At 46.0% G+C, this 23,738-nt stretch overlaps 1 protein-coding gene across 1 annotated transcript; it reads left to right on the forward strand.

Annotated features, from left to right (window-relative positions):
- Window positions 1-1,388: 1,388 nt before the first annotated feature.
- Window positions 1,389-12,716, forward strand: F2rl1 (F2R like trypsin receptor 1). Its single transcript, XM_075976280.1, has 2 exons — window positions 1,389-1,596; window positions 10,370-12,716. The coding sequence occupies exons 1-2, from the start codon at window positions 1,515-1,517 to the stop codon at window positions 11,476-11,478; spliced, it is 1,191 nt and encodes a 396-aa protein (XP_075832395.1). The 5' UTR covers window positions 1,389-1,514; the 3' UTR covers window positions 11,479-12,716.
- Window positions 12,717-23,738: the final 11,022 nt, after the last annotated feature.

Raw genomic sequence — 23,738 nt, forward strand, 5'->3', positions numbered from 1 at the left:
CCCACTTCGCACTCTCTCAGATCCTCTTCTGCACTGGAATTCTTCCAGTGTCTTCTCTGTTATTTAAACCACAGTTTAAATGAACAACAGAGAGCTTTGATTTATTCTAGCTTATTTTTCCCTTATTTTTGAGATACGGTCTCACTAAGCCCAGCTAGCCTCCAACTCTTTATGCTTCTGCCTCCGTCTCTGGGGTGCTGAGATTAGAGGCTTGAGCCACCACGCCTAGCTTTTGTTCTCCCATTTAAAGAGCAAAGTATCACTAGCATGGTGAAGGCATGTGTACCTATCTCGAGTACTTCTCCTTTCCCGGTGTGTGTCCCTGTGGTGGGGATCAACCCGAGTCCCCTGACAAGCTAAGCACATGCTCTACTACTGAGCTACACCCCCAACCCAAACTTTATATATTTCTTTGGATTATGGGATTACATGCAGAAGGGACCCGTCCCTTGTGGAATCAGGTATAGAGCAACAGTTTGTGAAAATCATGGCAGTCGTGAAAATCATGGCATGACTTGAGCTTGAATGTGAAGCCCATTTACAAACCGTGCTTATGAGCTGTGCAACTTGAGGCAACAAACTTTCCAAGATCCATTTCCTGTTCTGTAAAATGGGAAGATGGATGGGAGTGGGCATAGGCTGCTGTGGACCTTAGGCAAGCTAATGTTACCGAACCATTAGCACTTAGTACTGAAGTGCCTGTTCCACCCACGTTCCATTAGCTAGCTCACGTGTCCAAGTTTGTTCAAGGACACTGGTCAACAGGCTTTCTACCCCTTTGGATGCCACAGCAGTCTGCCTTGCCTCTGCTCATCCAAAGTCACTGTCAGCTGAGCTGGTGGCACAGGCTGTCAATTAGGAGGTTGAGGCAGGAGAATCCCCACAAGTTCGAGGTCAGGCGGGTGAGGGAGAGGGAGAAGGCAAAAAAGCCGAACCAAGATGAGAATCAACAAAACAACAAAGAAATGAAAACCTCTTGCACTTCAGGTCCCTCACTGCCCATTACACCACAAAGCCTTCCATACCAATTACTGAAGGCAAAAGCAGTGAGTTTAGGTCTTCTAACATTCACGAGAGGTGAGTGAGGATGACCTCACTGGTTCTCTGAAATAATTAAAGGTTAAAGGTCCTTTGGACGTCGCCCAGGCTCTAAGAACCCTGGGTCCCAACCTTCCTGTCATTTGCATTCCAATGTAGCCACCTCACCGGTCCAGCCCCACCCGCAGGCGACTCTGGCAGTCTGGTGGCTGCGGGCCAGCACACCAGAGTGGCAAGCAGGCAGGCGGTGCTGCGCCAGGTGGCCCGGGGTGGGGCCAGCGGAAAACGCTTGGAGGGGGCGTGACCGAGGCGAGGCCTCCTGTGGGCGTGGCCTCCCGCAGGTGCGTCCAGGGGCTCCGGTTTCACTGACACGAATCCCGCTCTGGGGAAAGCTCAGTGCTTCCCGGGTTAGGGAAGGGGGACCCGGTGTTCCGAGTTTGGAACCAGTGGCGTCCGACGTCAGGACTGCTGCGAGGATGCGAAGGCTAAGCCTGGCGTGGCTTCTGGGAGGCGTCAGCCTTCTGGCGGCCTCGGTCTCCTGCAACCGGACCTTCCAAGGTGAGGACCTTGCACCGGGAGGGCTTAGGCGGCGGAGGAACTCTCGGTTTGTGGTGGAAGCGGGCCAGGCGCGCACTTCTCCGCGCACCCCTAGACTCTCTCATTGGTTTTGATAGGAGGACCAATCAGCTGGGACACCCGGGAAGTGTCCCCAAGGACGTACTAGAGACAACCATGATCTGGGCACTTCCAATTTCTACCGGTCGGTGTGGTTCGGGGAGGCAAGGAAAGAGCGCCTTCGTCTTTGGGGTGCCCTGAAGATTCTGCCTCCCTTTCCTCGGGTGGTTTCTTTGCTAATACTGAGTCATTAAGAACTTTTCCTGGACCCTATGAACTACCTCCGGTCTGGTCCTATTGGACCTTGGATTATAGCAAGCTGACAGCTCAAGACCGGGTGGAGTAGTGAGTGGGAGCCCTGGGAAGTTCCCACTTCGCTTTTTGCGCTCTCACACACTCAGTGAACACTTTCCTTGGGGGTCGAATCACAGGGTTCCAGACCCACTCGGGGCCGTAGCTCCTGGCATCTAGGTGGACGCGCTGGGTGAGGAACTCAGGCAGTTTGGGTGTCACGTGGTGGTTGAAGGGGAACTTTCAGGACTCCCACATTCGCCCAGGTGACATTCTGGCCTACAGATTTCGAGGCCTTCCCGCCACCCGGAGCACACATTGGCAGTCACCCAGGTCTAGAGCTGAGGCTGCCAAGTCCTAGGAACAGAACTGCGAGAGAGCGGTCCAGGGCGGTGCCTTAGGACCAACTTGCGTTCGGCCGCCGGGTTGGGCGGGTGGTACTGCTCCAGGTGAGCTCGAACTGGCGCCTCTAGAAGTCAAAGAGGCCGACGCAGTCCCTAGGGTGGGGTGGGTTGGGGTGGGGGCGTTTGCAGCCGGCGGTAGAGCCATTGTGCTGCAAATAAGACCTGGTGTTTTCTTTTCCCCAGCTAAACTTGCAGAGTTCTTGTAAAAGGCCGTTTCTCACTTTTACCCTCTTAAAGCCGTTACTGAAGAGCGTCTAGCCCCTGTCCGTTTGCCTGCCGTTTAAAGTTAGAAATTTAAAATTCAGGGACAAAGGTTAATGTGTGCAAATTAAAAAAAGAAAAGTGGTTGAAACTGATTAAATACGTTTATGATTCACACAGAATAGGAATCATATCCTGATTATTTAGCTCTCTTTGTTTACAGAGTGAGGGGGTTGGGAAGGGAGAGGTTCCTGGCATATACTGTGAACTTGATTTAACAATAAAAAACAAAACCGGTTACTTGTTAACCCGAGCTATTTAATATCCCCCTTTGGTTTTCCTCTCTGCACACTCAACGCTCCCATAGCTGGCAACTGTCCTTAAAAGTTAGTCTGGTAACAGAGACTTTATGTACAGGGAGTTTTTCTCCCAATTGAGATTAATTTTGGTTAGGGACATGGGCATCTTGAAAGCTTTTCCCGCGAGTTACTGGACATCTTTGCTCACGCCCTTCTGGGCTGGTCTTTCCGTGTGTTCCTTGATTAGTTCAAGAGCAGATTGGATTTGGTTTTCTTCACCTCCAAAAGATTGCCTCGCAGAAACGGTCCCAACTTAAAATCACCTCATTTTTGCAGGTGGGGGGGGCACTGAATTCCTGAATTGACAGTGTGACATTTAAGTCAACTTCTCTCCAACCTAGTCACTACTGTCTGCCCCCCACCCACATCTCCACATTTATTTGGTTTTTTGATTTCTATCATGCTGGGCTTTGCACCAACTAGGACTTGAGACATGTCCCATGACATGGGCAGTCCATTTCAGTTTTACTGACTGTTTCTTTGTTGTTGTTTGTGGGTTTTTGTTTTGTACCCTTTCTTTTTCTTTCTTTGAGACAGGCTCACTGTGTGTCTGTGCCTCCTGAAGGATGGCATTACATGCACCATCATGCACAGATAACATTTTCCTAGTTTAATTTTTTTAAAAAAATATGTGCATTGGTGTTTTTGCCTGCATTCATATTTTTCTTGAGGGTGTCGGATGTCCTGGGACTGGAGTTACAAAGTTGTGAACCACCATGTCAGTGCTGGGAATTGAACCTGGGTCCTCTGAAAGAGCAGCCAGTGCTCTTAATTGCTAAGCCAGCTCTTTAGTTCCTGACATCCTTTTCTTTCTTTCTTTCTTTCTTTCTTTCTTTCTTTCTTTCTTTCTTTCTTTTTTTAATTATAAAAGTAATATGTGGGGGCTGGAGAGATGGGTTGGTCCCAGCATACACATGGCAGCTTATAACTGTCTCTAATCCCAGTTCCAAGGGATCCGACATCCTCACACAGACAAATGTGCACATAAAATAAGAATAAAAATGAAAAAAAGAATTAAAAAGTGACCACATATTTGTGGTCACTTTAAAGGAAAAATAGAAAGATGAGAAATGAAAGAGGAGAAATGTAACAAAATCATCCTAAACATTGGTACTTAAAATAACCACAACTAACATTAGATTCCTATTTCCCCATGCTTTTGTGCATGAGAAATACATAAATACACTGTCCCCAAATATAGAAAGTATTGTACAAGAATGGGGTTTTATTATGTTAAGGTCAGTAACACATTTTTAATGGCTTTGAAACATAGGCATATGCACACACACACACACACCCCAATGCAACACACTGTTTATCAGGTGCTAAACCTAGGGTCTCCTCTGTGTTAGCAAAGCACTTTGTCACTGAGCTAGAACCTCAGCCCTAATTCTACAGTTTATTTTGAGGCAAGGTCTCCCTCAAATTGCCCAAACTCTCCTTGAATCCACTAGGTAATCCAGGCAGGCCTGGAACTTTGGATTCTGCTTTATCCTGAGTAGCCGCAATTATAGACCAGCCCTTGCAAACCTGGCTTCATCTTAGTAAATCCGTGTTTGGTGAATAGGCGCGCGCACAGGAGATGTAGGATGGAAAGAACTCTGGGATGAAGGTGGAGCTGGGCCTTCAGGTTGCTCCTCTTTGCGTTCCTCATGTTACTAATTAACCCTGGAAGCTCCTGTCTCTGGAAGGCTGTATTTGACTTCCTTATGGTTTTATTATCTGAAAAAATGTTGAGGAAAACAGTTCATTCTGGGGGAAAAACAGTTTAGCTCTGCCACTGAAATCTTTTCTTTTTCAGCCTGTGCTCCCAAGTGCTGGTAGCAAAAGAACTCTGGAGCTCGGAGCTTGGGAGAGGGTTAAAGCATCGCCACTATGTCCCCTACAAGATGAAGTCCTTTGAGCAGCAGGACCGTCCTGCAGCAACGGTCCTATTTGTGTTTCGATAATAAATCTATTTATGGTCAGAAGACAGACTTTGGTCCATACTTTCACAGGAGAGTTGTAGCGCTCATAAATGATTGAACCTTTTGATACCCAGATGATCATTTTGATCTACCATGGTAAACAATCGTTAAGCACAGGTTCTCCCCAGCACAGTCAGTGTGAGACAGGTCCCTGGAGTAAGTGACAGCTCAGAAGACAGGCACATTTTAACTTCTGATACATTTGCCAAATTACTTTTAAAAAGATTGTGTCCATTTGCGCTCTGTGTGGCTGAACACCTAAAAACAGAAAGATGACAGTGTATGGCCCTTCCCCAGTCACTCTACTTCAAGGAGACACATTTTTTATAGTTTGGTGAGAGATTCCTAGATTTAAGATTTTGTAAATAAATATACATTAGAATCTGATAGCAGGCCTGTTTTCCTGTTTGTCTGCCGTGGGGGCCGGGTGTTGTCTTGAGCGTTGGGTGTATGTTTTTCGTATTTTTGGCAGGACCTGTTGATTGTCACCCTGGAAATAAAGCCACCCTCAGAGCCAGGTACCCTGTATGTGTCCACATTCATACTCAGTGACAGTCTGCTCAGTTCTGAAACACTGTGCCCACTTTACAGTTAAACCCTGGGATCCCTGCAGTTTCATGTACAGTACAGGTTGGCAGGGCCATGCCTCAGGGACCTTTGAACAGTGTCACGGAACGTCGTAGTATGAACAACTGTTTTCATTTGTTTGTTTTGCTACAAGATCTGCTGTGTAGCCCAGACTAGCCTGGAACTCACTCACCATCTGTCTCAGATTCTTTAGCGCTGAGTTTAAAGGCAGGACTCCCAGCTCTACTTTGTGTGTGTGGTGGGGGCTGGGGAGACTGGTTGGAAACCAAGCCTCATCCATGCTAGGCGAACACTTCACTACTGAGGGGGGCATCCCTAACCTTAGAATCTTATTTCTGAGTTGGATTTTGGGATAATTTAAAAATGATGCCTTCTCCTCCTCCTTTTTCTTCATCTCCCCTCCCCCTTTTTAAAAATAGTATTTACTTTTAGCCTAAGTAGTATTTCTTTTTTTTATAATGTCTTTCGTTGTTCCTCTTTTCTCTTTATTTTAGCATTCTTATTTAATGTGGTTTTTTTGGTCCCTTTTTACGTGAACTTCACTGAGCTGCTACACATTTGGTTATAAGAGACCGTTTAACCCTTTGGCAATAGACAGTAGACCCTTAGTAGTGAATCCATTCAATGCCAGCTATTATTAACCCTTGCCTAAATGTGTTTCATCTCTGCCCTCGCCACTTTCCAGCCCATCTCTCTGTGTTATTTTTATAGCTTCTTAGGTTCTCTATGCCAAACACTTTGCATAATACAAACCAGCCTGTCTAGAGAGAGTTTAGTAACTTTGGGTAGACTTACAGAATTGTGATCATTTTGATTATCGGTAAGAAGCACCTCTGCTTGCCAAGTGCTGGGACAATGTCTGGTTTCAATACTTCATCTTCCTATTTGTTGCTAAATACCATTCTATTATGTGGAGAGTCTTCTTTTGTTCATCTGTTCTTCTGTTGATGGATACTTGGGCTGTTTCCATTTAGGTCTATTATGAATAACGCGGCTTTGAATGGCTGTGTACAAGTTTTTGAGTGGGTATGTTATCCTTTTGCTTGGATATTGTCCCAGTTGATCTTCATTGTCAGCTTGACTGGATTAGAATCACTACAGAAACACACCTCTGGGTGTATCTACGCGGGTGTTTCCAGAACAGTTTTAGTTGAGTGCGGAAGGTTCATCCTGAATGTGGCCGGCACTGTTCCACGAGCTGGAGCCCCAGTCTGAATGCACAGGAGAAGCAGCAGATCCCAGCCTTCACCTCTTTGGCACCTTCCTGATAGACACAGCTTGACAACCTGCCTCACATTCTTGCCCTGGGCCAAAATAAACACTTCCTCCCTCAGTTATATGCTGCCAACCCTAGCAACAAGAAAACCAAGGCTTGTGAGGACACAGCCAGAGCTGGCAACCTGCAGCCTAAAGAGGTCCCTCACCAGGCCTAACCTGCTGGGGCTCCCGTCGGTGATCTCCACACTCCACAACCATGAGGAGCACATTTGTTGTGTATAAGTCTCTCTCTCTCCCTCTATCTCCCGCCCCTCCCCCCAGTGTGTGTGTGTGTGTGTGTGTGTGTGTGTGTGTGTGTGTGTGTGTGTGTGTGTAACATGTCATGGTACATGGGGAGAACAGGAGATAACTTGTGGGACTTGTTTCTCTCAAGCATGTGCGTTCGGGTTGGGAGTCAGCTGAGCAGCCTTTACTCATGGAGCCTTTCCTGCTGCCCCTACTTGCTCATTCCTTATCTCTTTGTTACATCTGCCCAGATGTACTCTGATCCTGATGAGGTCAGAGTCCACTCCAGCAAGGCTTCTTCAGTGTGTGATGATCTCTTGTGACTATGGTAGCTATAAACAGGCAATGTCTAGGCTTAGACTCCCTCCTTTCTAGAGAACATTATGTAACTTTCTTTAAGAACTGAAGACAATTGAGCGTCCTTATGAGAACTCTGAAATCTCAGCCACTGCCTTCAGAAGCTCAGGTAACTCACTGTGTTGCTTTGAATGAGACTGTTCCCCAAAGGCTCAGATATTTGAATACCCGTTCTCTAGTTGGTGGCGCTGTTTAGGGAGGTGTGTGACTTGTGTGTGTGTCTGTGTGTGATGTGTATGTTGCTGGAGGAAACATGTTCCATGGGGCAGGCTTTGTGATTAAGAGTCTCCGCCACTTTCAGTTTTCCCTTCCTGCTTCCTGCTTGTGTTTGAAGATGTGAGCTCTGAGATTCCTGTTCCTGGCTGCCTTACCTGTAGCTTCTAGTCGTGGCCTTAGCTGTGGTATTCTCTCAGAGCAACAGAAAAGGGACCATTACACCCCCAGTATTAGTGCCTGTGGGGCTGTTTCTGGCCGAGATGCCTTTGTGGCTGAGTGGGGTCCCCAGGCTGCTGCGCACAGGGCCCAGCTGTGCCACACACCACCCTCTGGGCAGCTGCGAAGGATTTACAAGATTCTCTTACATCTCTAAATGGCTTGCAGATTATGTTGGCACTAATATAGGTGACTGTGAATTAGTGAAAAAGGAGCTCATTTTTAAAAAGGCGACTTTTAATATTAAATTAAAAATTTTAGAAATTCTGTTTGAGAAGGTGTGGGGGGAGTCCATGCAGATGGGTTGATCTCTACAGTTGCCAACATGTGGTATCAGTTAGGGGAAGTGGGGCATAGTGAGTAAAACCACGGATTCTAGTAATGAGCTAACTAAAGTGTCATCTCCTTACCTAACAACGGTTTAACTTTTGGACATTTCTCAGCTCACTGATCTGCTTTTGTGTTTCTATCTGTAAAAAGAGGACATAATAGTACTACTTGCCTTGTGAATGTGATATAGGTTCCATGCATATAGCACAGTGCTGACAGCAATACCAGACCCATGATGTATTAGCACTAATGTGTATGATGACCGCCGTGGTCCTGTAATTCTTTGTGGTTGTATGTGTGACCTTTGGCACTCATGGTTCCAGTCCAAGGTCCTGTAGAAATGAGTAGAGGAGCCGGGGCTATGGATCCCCCTCAGTTCTCCCAGGGAGAGAGCCAGAGACAGGTCTCCAAACTCAGGCTTAGGAAGTTACACTGGGCCTCATGCCCAGGCCTCAGTACATGACAGGCAAGCAATCTACCAATTGAACTACATCCCCACCTCCTTAGGAATAATTGTTTTAGTTTTTAATTAATCATTTAATTAGAGACAGGGTCTCTATGTAGACCAGGCTGACCTCAAAAACCACAGAGGTCCACCTGCCTCTGCCTCCCTAATGCTGGGGTTAAAGGCATGTGTCTCTATTCCCAGCTTTATTTTAATTTTTAAAAGTGCTCTTTTTGGAAAGCTATAGAAAAAATTGAAATGATAGAAATATATTTATGTTGAATGAATTTATTCTCCCAAGCCGCCATGATGAACAGTGGCAGAGAACAACACATTCACTCTCTTGGCTCTGACGTGGGGAGGTCTGGCATGGAGACGGTTGGGGAAGAGAGTCTGCCCATACCATCTCCATGTCTGGGTGGCTGCTGCCAGTTTTGGTGTTCCTTGACTTGTTCTATCACTTTATTCTAGTCTCTGCTTCTATTGCCATTGTTTTTCTGTGGTGTTTTCTCCTTTTCTCTAGATTCCATCAGGCTAACTCTTACATCTGAATTCAACCCATTTCCAATAATCTGTGTATCACCATGTGGTTGTGGCTTTACCAAGTAAAGTTCCGTCCAACTCCAGCAGGCCTACATGGCTTCCCTCTGATCCTAGAGCTAGTGGGCCAAGCAGTGATTTTAAATAATATAGTTTCTGTGTGATTATTTCGGGGCTGAGCAATCGGGAACGAACAAGCGGCCTCCTCCTACACACCTCAGCTTTCTCAGTTGCTGAGACTATGGGCATGTGCTCTCACACCCAGGGTTATCTGTGATTCTGAATGATTAAGTCATAGCATAGGAAAAGCATCCTGAGTTAAAGCCTGCTGTTACATGCTTGAGAAATCAGAGCACACGTTGTCGTTGATACAGTGATACTCAAAGGCTTGCTGCCAACTGAGTTCCGTGGGAGGGTGTTTCTAGAGCCAGCACAGAGGTAGGGAACTCCTGCCCTTTAGAGTAGTGTATTTCTTGTGGGTGGACAAGGGGCTGCCCCAAGGTCCTGAAACTTCCCTAATTGGTCTCTGGGACCGGGCGTGGCTGACAATCAGGCTGGATTCTGGCTTAAGGCCAGAGTAGGATAGAAGGACACTCTAGAATGGGAACAGAGGCAGGGCTTCTGTCTTGCTACAACAGTGGCTCTCAACCTGTGGGTTGTGACCCGATTCAGGGTCCAACGACTCTTTCACAGGGGTTGCATATCAGATATTTACATTACAATTCATAACAGTAGCAAAATGACCTTTATGAAGTAGCAATGAAGATTTTATGGTTGTGGTTATCACAACATGAAGAACTGTATTAAAGGGTCACAGCATTAGGAAGGTTGCACTGCATTCGAGACTCCAAAAGAGTTATACACAATTCTAGGCTGATTTTTTTTTTTGAAAACTAACCAACCCATCAAAGACTCTATGGATGTATAATTAAATAACAGAACGATGGAGTGTAGCTATTTTTAAAAAATAAGTTGTAATATCATCAGCCTTAAGATTCCGAGAAGTCAGTGTTCTACATGCAGTCCCAAACTCCCACAGTTTTTTTTAAAAAAAAAAAAAAAGGAGTCTTATCTCTGGGCCTGAAAATGCAGCTTAGGGGTGGAATACTTGCCTAGCATGCAGAATTAGAACTCAACTGCTGCCAACCTGCCCTGCCCAATACCGTCACTCAAAGAAAATATTCATAATCCTCTAGTAGCATCTGTCTGTGTTTGTCTGAAACTTTTCATTGAAGCAAAGCAGCGCCATTGTTGGACCATTTAACCCTGTGTTGACCCTGCTCTCCTTTCTCTATCCAGGATCCAACAGTAAAGGAAGAAGTTTAATTGGCAGATTGAACACCCCCCCTCCAGACTCTGGGAAAGGGGTTACAATAGTAGAACCTGGCTTTTCCATCGATGATTTCTCTACATCCATCCTCACTGGGAAGCTGACTACTGTCTTTCTTCCGGTCATCTACACCACTGTATTTGTGATTGGTTTGCCCAGCAATGGCATGGCCCTCTGGGTCTTCCTTTTCCGGACCAAGAAGAAACACCCTGCTGTGATTTACATGGCCAATCTGGCCCTGGCCGACCTCCTCTCTGTCATCTGGTTCCCCCTCAAGATTGCCTACCACCTGCATGGCAACAACTGGACTTATGGGGATGCCCTTTGCAAGGTGCTGATTGGCTTTTTCTATGGCAACATGTACTGCTCCATCCTCTTCATGACCTGCCTCAGCGTGCAGAGGTACTGGGTGATTGTGAACCCCATGGGACACTCCAGGAAGAGGGCACACATTGCCGTTGGTCTCTCCCTGGCGATCTGGCTCCTGATCTTTCTGGTCACCATCCCCTTGTATGTCATGGACCAGACCGTCTATATTCCAGCCCTGAACGTCACCACCTGCCATGATGTGCTACCCGAGGAGGTATTGGTGGGGGACATGTTCAATTACTTCCTCTCCCTGGCCATTGGAGTCTTTCTGTTCCCAGCCTTACTTACTGCCTCTGCATATGTACTCATGATCAAAACCCTCCGTTCTTCCGCCATGGACGAGCACTCAGAGAAGAAAAGGCGGAGGGCTGTCCGACTCATCATCACTGTCCTGGCCATGTACTTCATCTGCTTCGCTCCTAGCAACCTCCTGCTGGTCGTGCACTATTTTCTCATTAAAAGCCGGGGCCAGAGCCACGTCTACGCCCTCTACCTGGTCGCCCTCTGCCTGTCGACCCTCAACAGCTGCATCGACCCCTTTGTCTACTACTTTGTTTCCCAAGACTTCAGGGATCAGGCTAAAAATGCGCTCCTCTGTCGAAGCGTCCGCACCGTCAACCGCATGCAAGTCTCCCTCACCTCCAGCAAGTTCTCTAGGAAATCCAGCTCTTACGCTTCTAGTTCAACCAGCGTTAAAACCTCCTATTGAACGGTACCCGAGGATGGCGAGCCTGCTTCATGGTGCGTGTGCGAGGGGCGGGGATGCCGTGACATGGGGCTGTCATTTTCTAACCAAGCTGGTCTCAGAACTGACCACAAGCATGGGTGCCAGTATCAGAATTCTGCTCCTCTGATGTCCCGGAAACTCAGCGACCCTAGAGAAACCTACTTTGTGGGAGTGATGAGAAGGCAGAAATCCAGCCACACGCAGGAGTTAACACCCGACAAGACTAAGTTTCTAGCTGAAACAATTTCTTCTCCATCTGGGGCGCGTCACCGCCTTGTCAGGGCCCGAGGCCCTCATACACCTCCAGGCTGGTTGACTGACTTTTCCCGCGCAATGCGGAGACTGTGACTGAGTTCAAACCCGCAACAGAGAGCTTGCTCTGGACAGTAGAATCCAGATGTCCAGTGGTTCATCAGAGCCCCTGGGGATCTTGTTCAGCGTGCAGGTCCCTCAGCTTCAGTAACCAGAGCTCAGATACGAGGGGGCTGCCATGATATCTACAAACCTCAGTGATGTCTACCTGCACAGAACCATGGAGTCGAGTGCTGCTTCTGCTCACCAGGGCAGTGATGTTTGAAAAGAAAAACCAATATTTGCCTGTTGGTTTATTGGGATTTTCAGTTCCTTTATTATTCCTTTGTAGGTTTGTCTATCTTATTACTCAAGAAAAAGAGAATGAGGATCTTAAACATGTAAATAAAAATTTTGTATAATTTTTTTTACTTACATCATTGTGGGTAATGGAATATTTTACCAACTGCAAATAACATTTACCTCGTAGTATTTTTTTAAGTCACTTTTTAAAATTGTATCATGCGAACAATTTTCATGATAAGGCATCATCATAGCCTCGGTTCCTCTCCTGCTCAATCGTGTTCCCTCCCCCACACACCTCCTTTTCCCTCCAGCCAACCCCACTCCACCCGCTACTGTCTCCCCCATTTGCTTTCAGGTACCATTTAGTATTTTTTAAAAAAACTATTGTTGTAATATTTAATGTCTGTTTTGGCCACTTGTTATCAAATATGGATTAAAGTCTGAAGATCTGCCTGGAGAAGAGCGCAGACAAGAGACGACAACCACTGCAGCGGTACATGACTCCCGACTTACTCTATGGACTGGTTGTGTTTGTGGCTTTAAAAATTATTTTGTTGTATGACTGATTTATAAAGAATACATGGACTTTTTTTTATTAAAAAAAAAAACCAAACTTTTCAGCTGTGTGTTTATTTGTGTGAGGAGGGATAAGGAGAAGAAGGGGAGGTCCTGCCATTCTAGACATGGTATAATGCTCAAAGCACACACATATACAAACACCTTTTCTTAATTAATTAATTAATTTACTTTTTACAGCTGTTCTTTTGAGAAAGGGTTTCTCTGTGTAGCCCTGGCTGTCCTAGAACTCACTCCGTAGGCCAGGTCACCTGCCTCTGCCTCCCAATGCCGGGATTAAAAGCCGTCACCACCCACATATTTTTAAACGCATCCCTTGGGGTCTAAACCTGGCCTCACACTCTTTTTTTAAATAAACATAAAAATGTAGCTCATGTTGCTCTAAATGCTGACTTTTCATTTGTTAGTGTGCTTTAATTTTGTGCCATGTAATTCTACAACTTGGCCTCCATTTTTAAAGGTTATAGGCCCTTTAATAGTCCAGATATATCACAATGTATATCGTCATTTCCCTACTGGCTGGCCCCTTGAATTATGCTAGCCCGTGTTATTTTTTTTTCTTTTTGACTATTTCAACATTATTACACTTTACATCTGTGTAGAGATATTATTGAGATTCACTTTACTGTTATCGAGACTCTGTTTCACTATATAGACCTGGAACTTGCTTATGTAAACCAGGTTGTCCCCTTAAAACTCAGATCTGCTAGCCTCTGCCTCTGGGAGCTGGGGTTAAAGGCAGGCACCACCACAGCTAGGCAGCTTTGCTTCTTTTGCCCTTGAAGAGCAGCTTGGAAGCTTCTGGTCTTGAATTAGACCCTTGGTTGGAGATAGAAGCCACTGTGCCTTGAGCAGACACGCCTTGGGTGTGACCATCTTTGGTTTTGTGGGCAGCACTGGTTGGTAGGAAGAATTGGAGTCTCAACGGAGAATGAACATGTTGTATTACCCTGGTTTATTTGCTAAGAGGGGCCCTTCATTTGAAACCAAATGTTGTTTTGCTGCTCAGGCAAAAATGTGAGGTTGACTTTGCTGAAGTAATTTACCTGAACATTTCCTTATTATTTTAGTTATTTGTAGCAGGAGTTTTGAAGTTGTAATTAATTTCCTGGATATCAAGATATCACAAACCCCGGGGCTATAATCTCATCTGCATGCATACTTCAGTGATTACAACTTTATTTCAGAAACTTTTACCCTTTGAGAGGTTCTGGAAAGAACTAGAATATATTAGACTCACTGTTAGCCCTTGAGTTTTGCTGGAGAGCTTGGCTGTCTTTTAGAAGTGAAGTTCTAGCTGGGTGTGGTGGCACCCATCTTTAATCCCAGCACTCGGGAGGCAGAGGCAGGAGGATCTCTGCGAGTTACAGGCCAGCCTGATCTACAAAGAGAGTTCCTAGAGAGCTAGGGCTACACACAGAGAAAACCTGTCTCAAAAACAAAAACCAAACAGAAAGAAAGAAGTGAAATTCTAGAGTCTATCTGAGTGAAAGGCAGGTATCCAGTGCCCTCTTGAACCCCAGGTCTTGAGATGGGGAGTCAAGGCCCTCTCCACGTCACTCAAGCTTCAAGACTTCAAAGAAATGACTGTTATGTACTTTTGTATAAAGTGGGGTCACTGGGCACACACCTATGCTATTAACGAGGGTAGTGCAGAGACTTGTCGTTTGGGTCTGAGCTACACATGTCTCTCCCTGCTGGCAAATCTCGATTATTTCCATGCCTTTTTTTCCCTACTGGACAGAGTTTGGCCCAGACCAGAGTGGTGGGGTACCTTCTGCAAAAACCACAGACGGAGCCTGCAGGCTCCCTCCAGAGCTCCAGGCTAGCCATCATCACTCAGCAGCCATGTGCATGGGTTATTTGTCCCACAAACATGATGGCATCACCACATTATTAACTGCAAGCGATTAAGTCAGAACTCCTATCTGAGCACCAGCTTAGTCATGAGGCCGAGTCTCAGTGAATACATGAACACTAAAAGGAAGAGCTAGAGAGGAAGCTGTAGCGATAGAAATGCAAAGTGTCTATCGCTTTCAGAGAGGAACAGGTTTTGGTTCCTGACACCAGCACTGGTGACTCAAAACCACTGGCAAATCCAGTTCCTGGGGACCTCATGCCCTCTTTGGCACACACACACACACACACACACACACACACACACACTGCACATAACGTTCATGCAGATATATAGTTTTTTAAAAAAGAAATTCAGCTCTCTAGAATTTAGCCTACTCAAAGTTTTTAAAACATCCCACTCCAAAGCTGGACTTTGAGAATGGTGATAAATGAAGAAAACAAACAAACAAACAAAAAACCTGTCTGATGGCACACACCTTTAATCCCGATACTCGGAGGCAGAGGCAGGTGGATCTCTGTGAATTTGAGGCCAGCCTGGTCTACATAGTAAGTTCCAGGACAGCCAAGACTATTTTGAGACCATGTCTCAAAAAACAACAACAAAACAACAAAAAACAAAAGAACATAAGAAAATAAAAAGGACAGGTGGAAGTTGGAGAGATGCAGGACCTAGGTTAGGCTCCCAGAATCTACATCAGGTGGCTCACAACTTCATATAATCCAATTCCAGGTGATCTGGTGTTCTCTTCTGATCTCCATGAGCACCGAAAAATATGGTACACACTCAGACAACCAGGCATACATATACAAAAACAAGCAAGCAGACAAAAACAGGGCTCGGCAGGGATACTGTGTGGGTAATTCTCAATTTCTTATGGCTTGCATATTTGGTTTATTGTTTTGTCTTTTGAAATAGGGTCTCCATATAGTCCTGGCTTGCTTAGAATCTCTACATAGACCAGGCTGGGCTCAAATTGACAGAAGTCCACCTGCTTCTGCCTCCCAAGTGCTGGGATTGAACTACTTATACTATTTACTTTCATTTTCCTTTATTTTAGTTTAGCTCTGAGATAGGGTCTCACACTGTAGCTCAGGCTGGCCTGAAAGTTACTACATAGCCCAAGCTGGTCTTGAACTCATGGCAGCCCTCTTGTTTCAGCTTCCCAAGTTCTGGGATCATAGGAGAGGCCATCATATCTGTTTATACTTACACCTTGTCTTAGTCACTGTTCTCTTGCTGCGAAGAAACATCATGACCACAACAACTTTTATAGAAGAAAGCATTTAACTGGGGGCTTGTTTAGAGTTTCAGAGAGTTATCAGCATGGCAGAAAGCATGCATGGAGCTGGAACAGTAGCTGAGAGCTTTTGAAACCTCAAAGCCCACTCCCAGTGATACATGTCCTCCAATAAGGCCATATGTACTCCAACTAGACCACACCTCCTAATCCTTCTCAAATAGTGCCACACCCTGGTGACTATTAATGTATATGAGCCTATGGGGACCATTCTTATTCAAACTGCTGATATATATATTAGTTTAAAATTAAAAATCAAGTGTTTTTTTTTAAAGAGTATATAGTGAAAAATAAAAAGCTCTTTCTAATCATCCACATCAGAACCCCAATTACTCTGTGTGCACTTTGGAATGTTCTGTGCAAGGACAAGCATGCATATTGTATCCATATTCATATCTGAGTTATACCACCTACTGGTAATATTTAAGGATAAATTGCCTCAAAATTCAGTGGTTTAACCAAGCGCTTATTCACATGTAGTCTCTGAAGTCATGAATCCAGGAGCAATTGGCTTTCACAAGTCTACCTTGAGGGTCTTGTGTGGCGGCAGCAGGCTGAGATCCTGTCTGGTGCTGATGCCAACTGCAGGCATCTCTGAGGCCTGGGGACACAGCGCCAATGAGGCTTACTCAGAGGGCTGGAAGAGCTGTTCTTGGCAGGAAGCTTCCATTCCCCTCCCCGTGCCTCTTCATGGGGCTGCTTGAGTGTCTTATGGAGGCAGGCTTCCCCTCAAGCAAAAGGCCGAGACAAACAAGAGTGAAGCTGCAAAAGTCACCCCACACCTGCCACACAGCTCGCTAGTCATGCATTCAGGGTGGCCTGAGACTTTCAAGCAGTACAAGTAAGCAGGGAGGGTTGTTGGGGAGCAACTTGGAGGTTGGCTTCCACACTGTATGAGAACACAGCTCAGACATGATCCCCACATCAGTCATTTGCAGACTTGCCCCAGTGGTTTAAATGACTAGATCTACTGTGTACACAACATGGTGCAATCTACAGAACTCTACATAGCTAATACCTGCATATCGGTATCCTGAGTGCTTGTTCATTTAATATTCCCTGTTTTTATTATTATTTATTTATTTTGGTTTTTCCTTTTTTTTTGTTTGTTTTTTTTTTCGAGACAGGGTTTCTCTGTGGTTTTGGAGCCTGTCCTGGAACTAGCTCTTGTAGACCAGGCTGGTCTCGAACTCACAGAGTTCCTCCTACCTCTGCCTCTGTCCTGGAACTAGCTCTTGTAGACCAGGCTGGTCTCGAACTCACAGAGATCCTTCTGCCTCTGCCTCCCGAGTGCTGGGATTAAAGGTGTGCGCCACCACAGCCCGGCTTATTTTGGTTTTCCAAGACACGGTTTCCCTGTATAGCCTTGACTGTCTTGGAACTAATTCTGTAGACCAGTTTAGCCTCAAACTCTTAGAGATTCATCTGTCTCTGCCTCCCTAGTGCTGGGATTAAACTCTCCTCCTCCTCCTCCTCCTCCTCCTCCTCCTCCTCCTCCTCCTCCTCCTCCTCTTCCTCCTCCTCCTCTTCTTCTTCTTCTTTTTGTTTTTTCTAGACAGGGCTTCTCTGTAGCTTTGGAGCCTGTCCTGGAACTAGCTTTTGTAGCCCAGGCTGGCCTTGAACTCACAGAGATCCTCCTACCTCTGCCTCCCTAGTGCTGTGATTAAAGGCGTGCGCCACCACCACCTGGCAACTCTCCTATTCTTATATGGCAGTCATGTTCTAGACTCAAAAGGATACTGCAGAGAATAAAAAGGACTAGAATTTTGTTCTTGTGGAATTTACTTTCTGACTGGAGAAAAAAAAGAAAACCAGACATAGATCCAGTATCAGTCAGTGCTCGGGGTGACTGCTATGTGTGTTCTGTCCTACCTGAGGGTAGATGTATAGAAGGTTCCTTTTCTCATTGCTGTGACCAAATACCCAATCAGAAGCAGCATACAGGAGGGCTTATTCCAGTTTACAGTTTAAGAAGAGATAAAGTGCATCATGGCAGGAAGGCATGTGGAGTAAGGCTGAGGCATCTGGTCACACTGCATCTGCACTCAGAAGGTAGAGACAGGGCAAAAAACGGGACCAGGGTCCAGCATACAAAACCTGAAGACCTATCCTACGCCCTACTTCATCCATTAAGGCTTCACCCTGAAGGTTCTACAACCTATCAAAGAAGCAGAATCACCTAGAGATCACGTGTTCAAACACATCAGTCTGTGGGGGACATTTTAGATCTGAACAACAACACAGTGAGGAGGAGCATAAGGCCATGGGTAGACCCAAAGCCAAGGCTTCATGGCAACAAGAACTGACACCCGAGATTATCCTCCGACCTCCTTACGCTACCACGGCAGAAACCCACTTGCACTCATACGTATGAACACGCGTGTAAGGGAGAACACAGTGAGGACAGATGATCCAGCACAACAGGATGTGAGGGGGAGCCATGAGAGGGGGCAGAGGATGAGGGATAAGAGAAGGCAATGAGAACGATGCCGACATTCACACAAACATGGGGACATTTGGCAGAGGGAGCCGGGAGAGTGGCTTTGCACGGTCTATTTCCAGAAATGGAATATCTGGGTCAAAAAAGACATGTGTGATTTAGGTCATAGTAAATTGTCTTCCTGGGGTGTTGCATAGATTTTATGTACTTGCCAGTAATACATGTCTACTTTTCAATTTTTTTCATTATTTATTTATTTCGAGACCGAGTTCTCTGTGTAGCCCTGACTGTCCTGAAACTTGCTCTATAGAACAGGCTGGCCTTGAACTCACAGAGATCCACCTGCCTCTGCCTCTGAAGTGCTGGGATTAAAGGCCTACATTACCATGTCTGGTTTATCTTAATTTAATTTTATACATATGAGTCCTTCTGAACACATGCCTGGGTACCACTTGTAGGCCTGGTATCTGTCGAGGCTAGAAGAGGAGTTACAGATATAGATGCTTGTGAGCCGCCATGTTGGTGCTAGAAACTGAATCCAGAGCCTCTGGGAGTTGCATCAGTGCTCTTAGCTGCAGAGTGTCTTTCCAGCCTCAAATATGTGCATACTTTTTTTTCTTCAGTTTTTCGAGACAGGGTTTCTCTGTAGCTTTTTTGTTGCTGTTGTTGTTGTTGTTTTGTTTTGTTTTTGTTTTTCGAGACAGTGTTTCTCCGTAGCTTTTGAGCCTGTCCTGGAACTAGCTCTTGTAGACCAGGCTAATCTCAAACTCACAGAGATCCGCACGCCTCTGTCTCCCGAGTGCTGGGATTAAAGGCGTGTGCCACCACCGCCCAGCTTATGTGCATATTTTATACATGCTGTGACAAACACCGAACTTCCACTGTTCTCAGTATTTAACAACGTGAAATTAAAGTTTGAGTGCAATGATCACGCAGGTCATTGGGCAACCGGAAGACAGGAAGCTGTTTACTTTGTATTTTAGATACACGTTTATCTGTTGCTCCTCCCCACCAAGGCATGGCAGATAGTGCCACAGGGGCAGAGGGAATCCAAGAGAGACTACTGATGAAGACAGAGACTCTTGGGAACTAGTCTCCCATTTTTCAATGTGCTATTGAAAGTTCTTAAAGTTCTAAGTCCTTCAGGGTAGGTTCTTCGGGTATGCTTCCTTTGAAGTCTTTTCTTTTAGAAGGTCCCCTGCTGTTCTTCTGTGAAGGGTGTGAGAATGTGGCTGTCCTCCTCCCAGAGTCCATATTAGCCTGGGGCCCTGGCCAATTTACCTTCAGACCAGGGCTTAATCCTGGTCTTAATCAGCTGGCTAAGTCTCCCACCTCAGCTTTACCTCGCAGCCTGGGGTGGGTGACTTAAATCTGTGAAAAGTTTAACTGGAGCTTCTAGGCGGCATTAGGGAGACTAGTAAATTAGCTAACCCTGGGAAAATAGTTTTAGCCAGTCTTGGGCTTGGAGCTCTTTCAGAAGCCACCCAGGAACCTGAAGGGGACATTGTCTAGTTCCTACTGTTGTGGGATATCCACCAGAGAATACTACTCAGACATGATTCAAGCCGATGGAAAGTCTTTATTAGCTGGCTGGTGATGTTCAAGATCCCAGTGAAGCGCCAGGACTTTCTCAGGGTAAGCTTTTAAGCTTAAAATCCACGTCTTGGGTTGACACACTACAGTTAACAAGAGCAGTTAGCCAGAAGCAGAACCACAGAAGCTCAAAAGCAAGGTTAATACATTTAGAGATTTCCCCAGAACTGTGGAATTTGATGGATTAGATCTTTGCTTTTATTTTTGGCAGATGGTGCTGTCTATATGCTGAGTTTTACAGCCTGAATGACACTTCCATCATGGAGTTAGTTGAGCTAAGGTCTGGGGTCCTACTGAGGTCGGGGCCCTGTTACATTACCCACTGGTTTTAGTGAATGAGTCGAATTGTGGACTCCTGTTTTATTTAGGTTAAGATGCAGAGTCTCACTGTTAATCTAATCAGAATGACAATTAAAGGCCCAGCCAGTGCTGATGGTGGAGGAGTTTGCCAGGGGAACCAAGAGAATAAATACTGGTACCAATTATTTCCCCAACCATGGCAAGATGTTCTCTAATTATTCCCGACCAATTACCACAGAAACAACAGTTTCTCCCAAAGCCATATATAGCTTTCTTTATCTCACGAGGAGTCTAAACCTCTCTGATTTTGTAGACCATTTCTACAAGGGAATCTATTGTTTTAGTTCAGAAACTGAAACGTTTAATACCTCTAGGTCCTGGTCAATCTGTCTACTTAGTTTGGAAAGACTCAGAAGAGGCGCCTTTAGTCAAACCATTAGGACACGCCCACTGAGTACTCTCAGTGACCCACTAATATTCCTATCCTTATAAATTAACCCACAAGGCAGAACAGCAGGCATCAGAATAAGGGGCAATGCCTAGGCTAAAAGTTTTGGGGATTAAGCAAGTTTTAGCCCCTTATAAGGCTTCTAACACTAATTTGAGCTGCCCCAGTCACAGCGAGTTTTGTCAGTCAATGGACCGACAGTCTGATTAGTTAGTTCCTATCCCCTTGCAGCACAGGGGTGGGTGTCTAAGCATACCCAGCAATCCTGGGTGACTTTCACCTGGGAAATGGTTAACTCTGTCTCCAGGGTTCCCTCCTGTGTCATAGAGTCTGTTTTCCCAGGTTTTTCCTGTTTCCCAGTGGCCAGAATCTTTTAAAGGAATGTATCAGAAAGCCTCGGTTATTTTGCAATGGAAACTCCCTTGTTTCTGCCAACCAGGGAGCCTGGCTGCAGGGCACGCATGGAATTGTTAGTTCTGTATTCCTACCCCAAAGATAAATTCCCGCCTCTTTCCTTTTCTCCATACAATGGGACCCTTAGAGTGGGTATCAGCAAGTAAAGGTCAACATAGATATGAGTTCTTGTTCTGTGGTCACAATAGCTAACACCTTCCCTGCATCTGCTTTTCTTAGTTCCCAGGTCTAAGCCTGAGGGCACTGGGGGTGGGCCCATGACCCTCTATTCCTACCTATAGTGCAAAACCCAAGACTCAGGGGGAGGTAGAGGGGCAGAGAGTGGAAGGGATTGGGGCCCAGTGAAACCTTAATCTCAATGGGTTCACGGTCCAGAGTTCATTTGGTAGCAGCACCTGTGGCTTCCGTTTTCTTGATCTGGGTGTGGTGGATACGCAGTGTAATGCCAGCAGCTCTCCTCAGCCCCGTAGAGTGGAGTGAATCATCTTGCAGGGTCCTTTTCAGATTAGTTTCAGCGCCCGTTGGCTATTCGCTTGATCCAGACAGTATTTCTGGAGTTATACAGGGGAAAATGGTGGTGGACTCAACAGGTCGGCTGGATCCGCCTGATAGTTTAGTGACCAGCCTGTGTGGAGAGCTGGAGGGCCAGTAGGGACTTGAGGAAGGAGTGGATAGAGTTCTGTCAACTGCTGCTCTCTGAGCCTGGGAAGCAGTGGGGGAGCTCTTCCAAACAAAATCTCCTGTTGGGAAGATCCCTCCCTACATGGGGTGCAGTAGGCAGAAGCAAAGCCAAGAAGGAGATCTACTCATTCTTTACTGCGCTCTAGGGAGAGTTTTGTTAGAGTTTACTTTAGTGTTCCATTTAATCCTTTCACCTGACCAGAACTCCGAGATCTGCATGCACAATGAAGTTTTAAAGCTTTGACTATTAATTGAGAGGTTTGGGCTATGAAAGCCAGGCCATAGTCAGACTCCATCGCTAGGGAGAGGCCAGATCAGGAGCCAAGTTCCTGCAGGGGGTTTTCAGCTATTGTTTGAGCAGTTTCAGTCTGGGTGGGGAACGCTTCTACCCACCCAGAAAAGGTGTCTTTAAAAACTAGCAAGTATTGTATCCTCCCCTAGCAGGCTGCATCTTGGTGAAGTCAGTTTTCCCAGAGTTCCCTGGGCTGCCCGTCTCTCATTTGGACCCCTTCCTGGGTAAGGGCTCTCTTTTTCGAATTCACTTGAGCACAGACCTGGCATCTGACTGAGATGTCCCACGTCAGGCTGTCCAGTCTAGGTATAACACACCTTGGTTTGAACAACTCAGAAAGTTTTGTGGTCCCCAGATGAATAGCCGGGTGGAGGTCAGTTCCCAGAGTCCTGCCAGCTGTTTCTGGGAGAATGATCTTTCCCTCTGGTGTCCTCCATCAACCTATGGTTTGAGCTGTTCATTTCTTCTTTACCATGGAGTCTGAGGTGTGTCACCAGAATATGAACAGGCCCCACTGGTCTTAGGGCTATGTGTCGACAGCCAGGTCAGCTAGTCAGGCAGCGGAGGATAGCAGTTTGTAGGGGAAGACAAATGATCTCTAGGAGGGCCAAGAGTTTTAGATATTCTCTTCCCAGTAGTGAGAAGCTCTTCTTCTCTATATATCGTACCGCAGACATGCCCTGTAGTAGAAGTCCATGTGCATGTGACGGACTTTCCCTTTCCCTACCTGAAAGTCTGGGTCAGATCAATCAGTTCTGCTCCCAGGGCTTGGGCCCACTTCTTTTCAGGAACTATTGCAGCTCCCACACACCCGGCTTCATCCTTCGTCTCCTGACAGTCATGGGCAAGCACCTGTGTTATCAGGCAAGAGGGTAGCCAAATTGTTGACTGTGGGCTTTTCAAACTGGACTCTAGGGTGAGCTAGGAGCGGGGCATTCGGCTGGGTCACACAGTCACTAGACAGCCAGCATTCTGGTTGGTGATCCTCGAGGCCTCACCCAGGCTGTGGGGTACTGTGAGCATGAGATCGTGACCCAGAGGTAATTTACTTGTTTTCTTTCATTAAACTAGCAGTAGCCACCAGAGCTCTTAGAAAGCGGAAAACACGTTTGCCCTCTATCCAGAGAGAGACTTTGTGAAAAACACAGCTGACTTATCCGCGCTTATGGTTTAAAGAGGAACACAGCCCAGGGAGGGAAATGGTGGTGTATATTCCTGGGATGTTTCTCCTTGCTAAAACTGGAATTCTTATTTTACTTTCTAAAAAAAAAAAAAAAAAAAAAAAGCAAAAAACAAAAAACTGCATGGTGGAGAATTTTGATGCCACGTAGGATTAGAATTGCAAGGGAGCCTCCATGTCTTCATCCCTCACCTCAATTATCCTCACAAGCCGAGTCCCTTAGTAACAACAGCCTGTCCACGGCCTGGTTCCCACCTGTCTCAGTTGTCATAAGAGATGTTGACTTTTATCTTTTCAAACCAGAACCCGTAGCTCAGATGTCACGTGATCGATTCCCCTGCCCTGCTCTTTTCATCCCTTGTAATTTACTTGCTGACACAGCCAGGTTGTTTGTGTGTACGGTTTTCCCATAGTCTGGAACTCGCTGATTGCATCTGGAATTGGAAAACGTAAGAGCATCCCGCAGGATGTGCGAGCTCGGCTGACCAGGAACCCCAGGTACACAGCCAGCTGTCCACTCACAGCTTAGGGAAAGCTGACAATCTTATCTCTTGTCTTCTGTG

Source organism: Microtus pennsylvanicus, chromosome 6 (assembly GCF_037038515.1).
Source record: "Microtus pennsylvanicus isolate mMicPen1 chromosome 6, mMicPen1.hap1, whole genome shotgun sequence".
NCBI lineage: Eukaryota > Metazoa > Chordata > Mammalia > Rodentia > Cricetidae > Microtus > Microtus pennsylvanicus.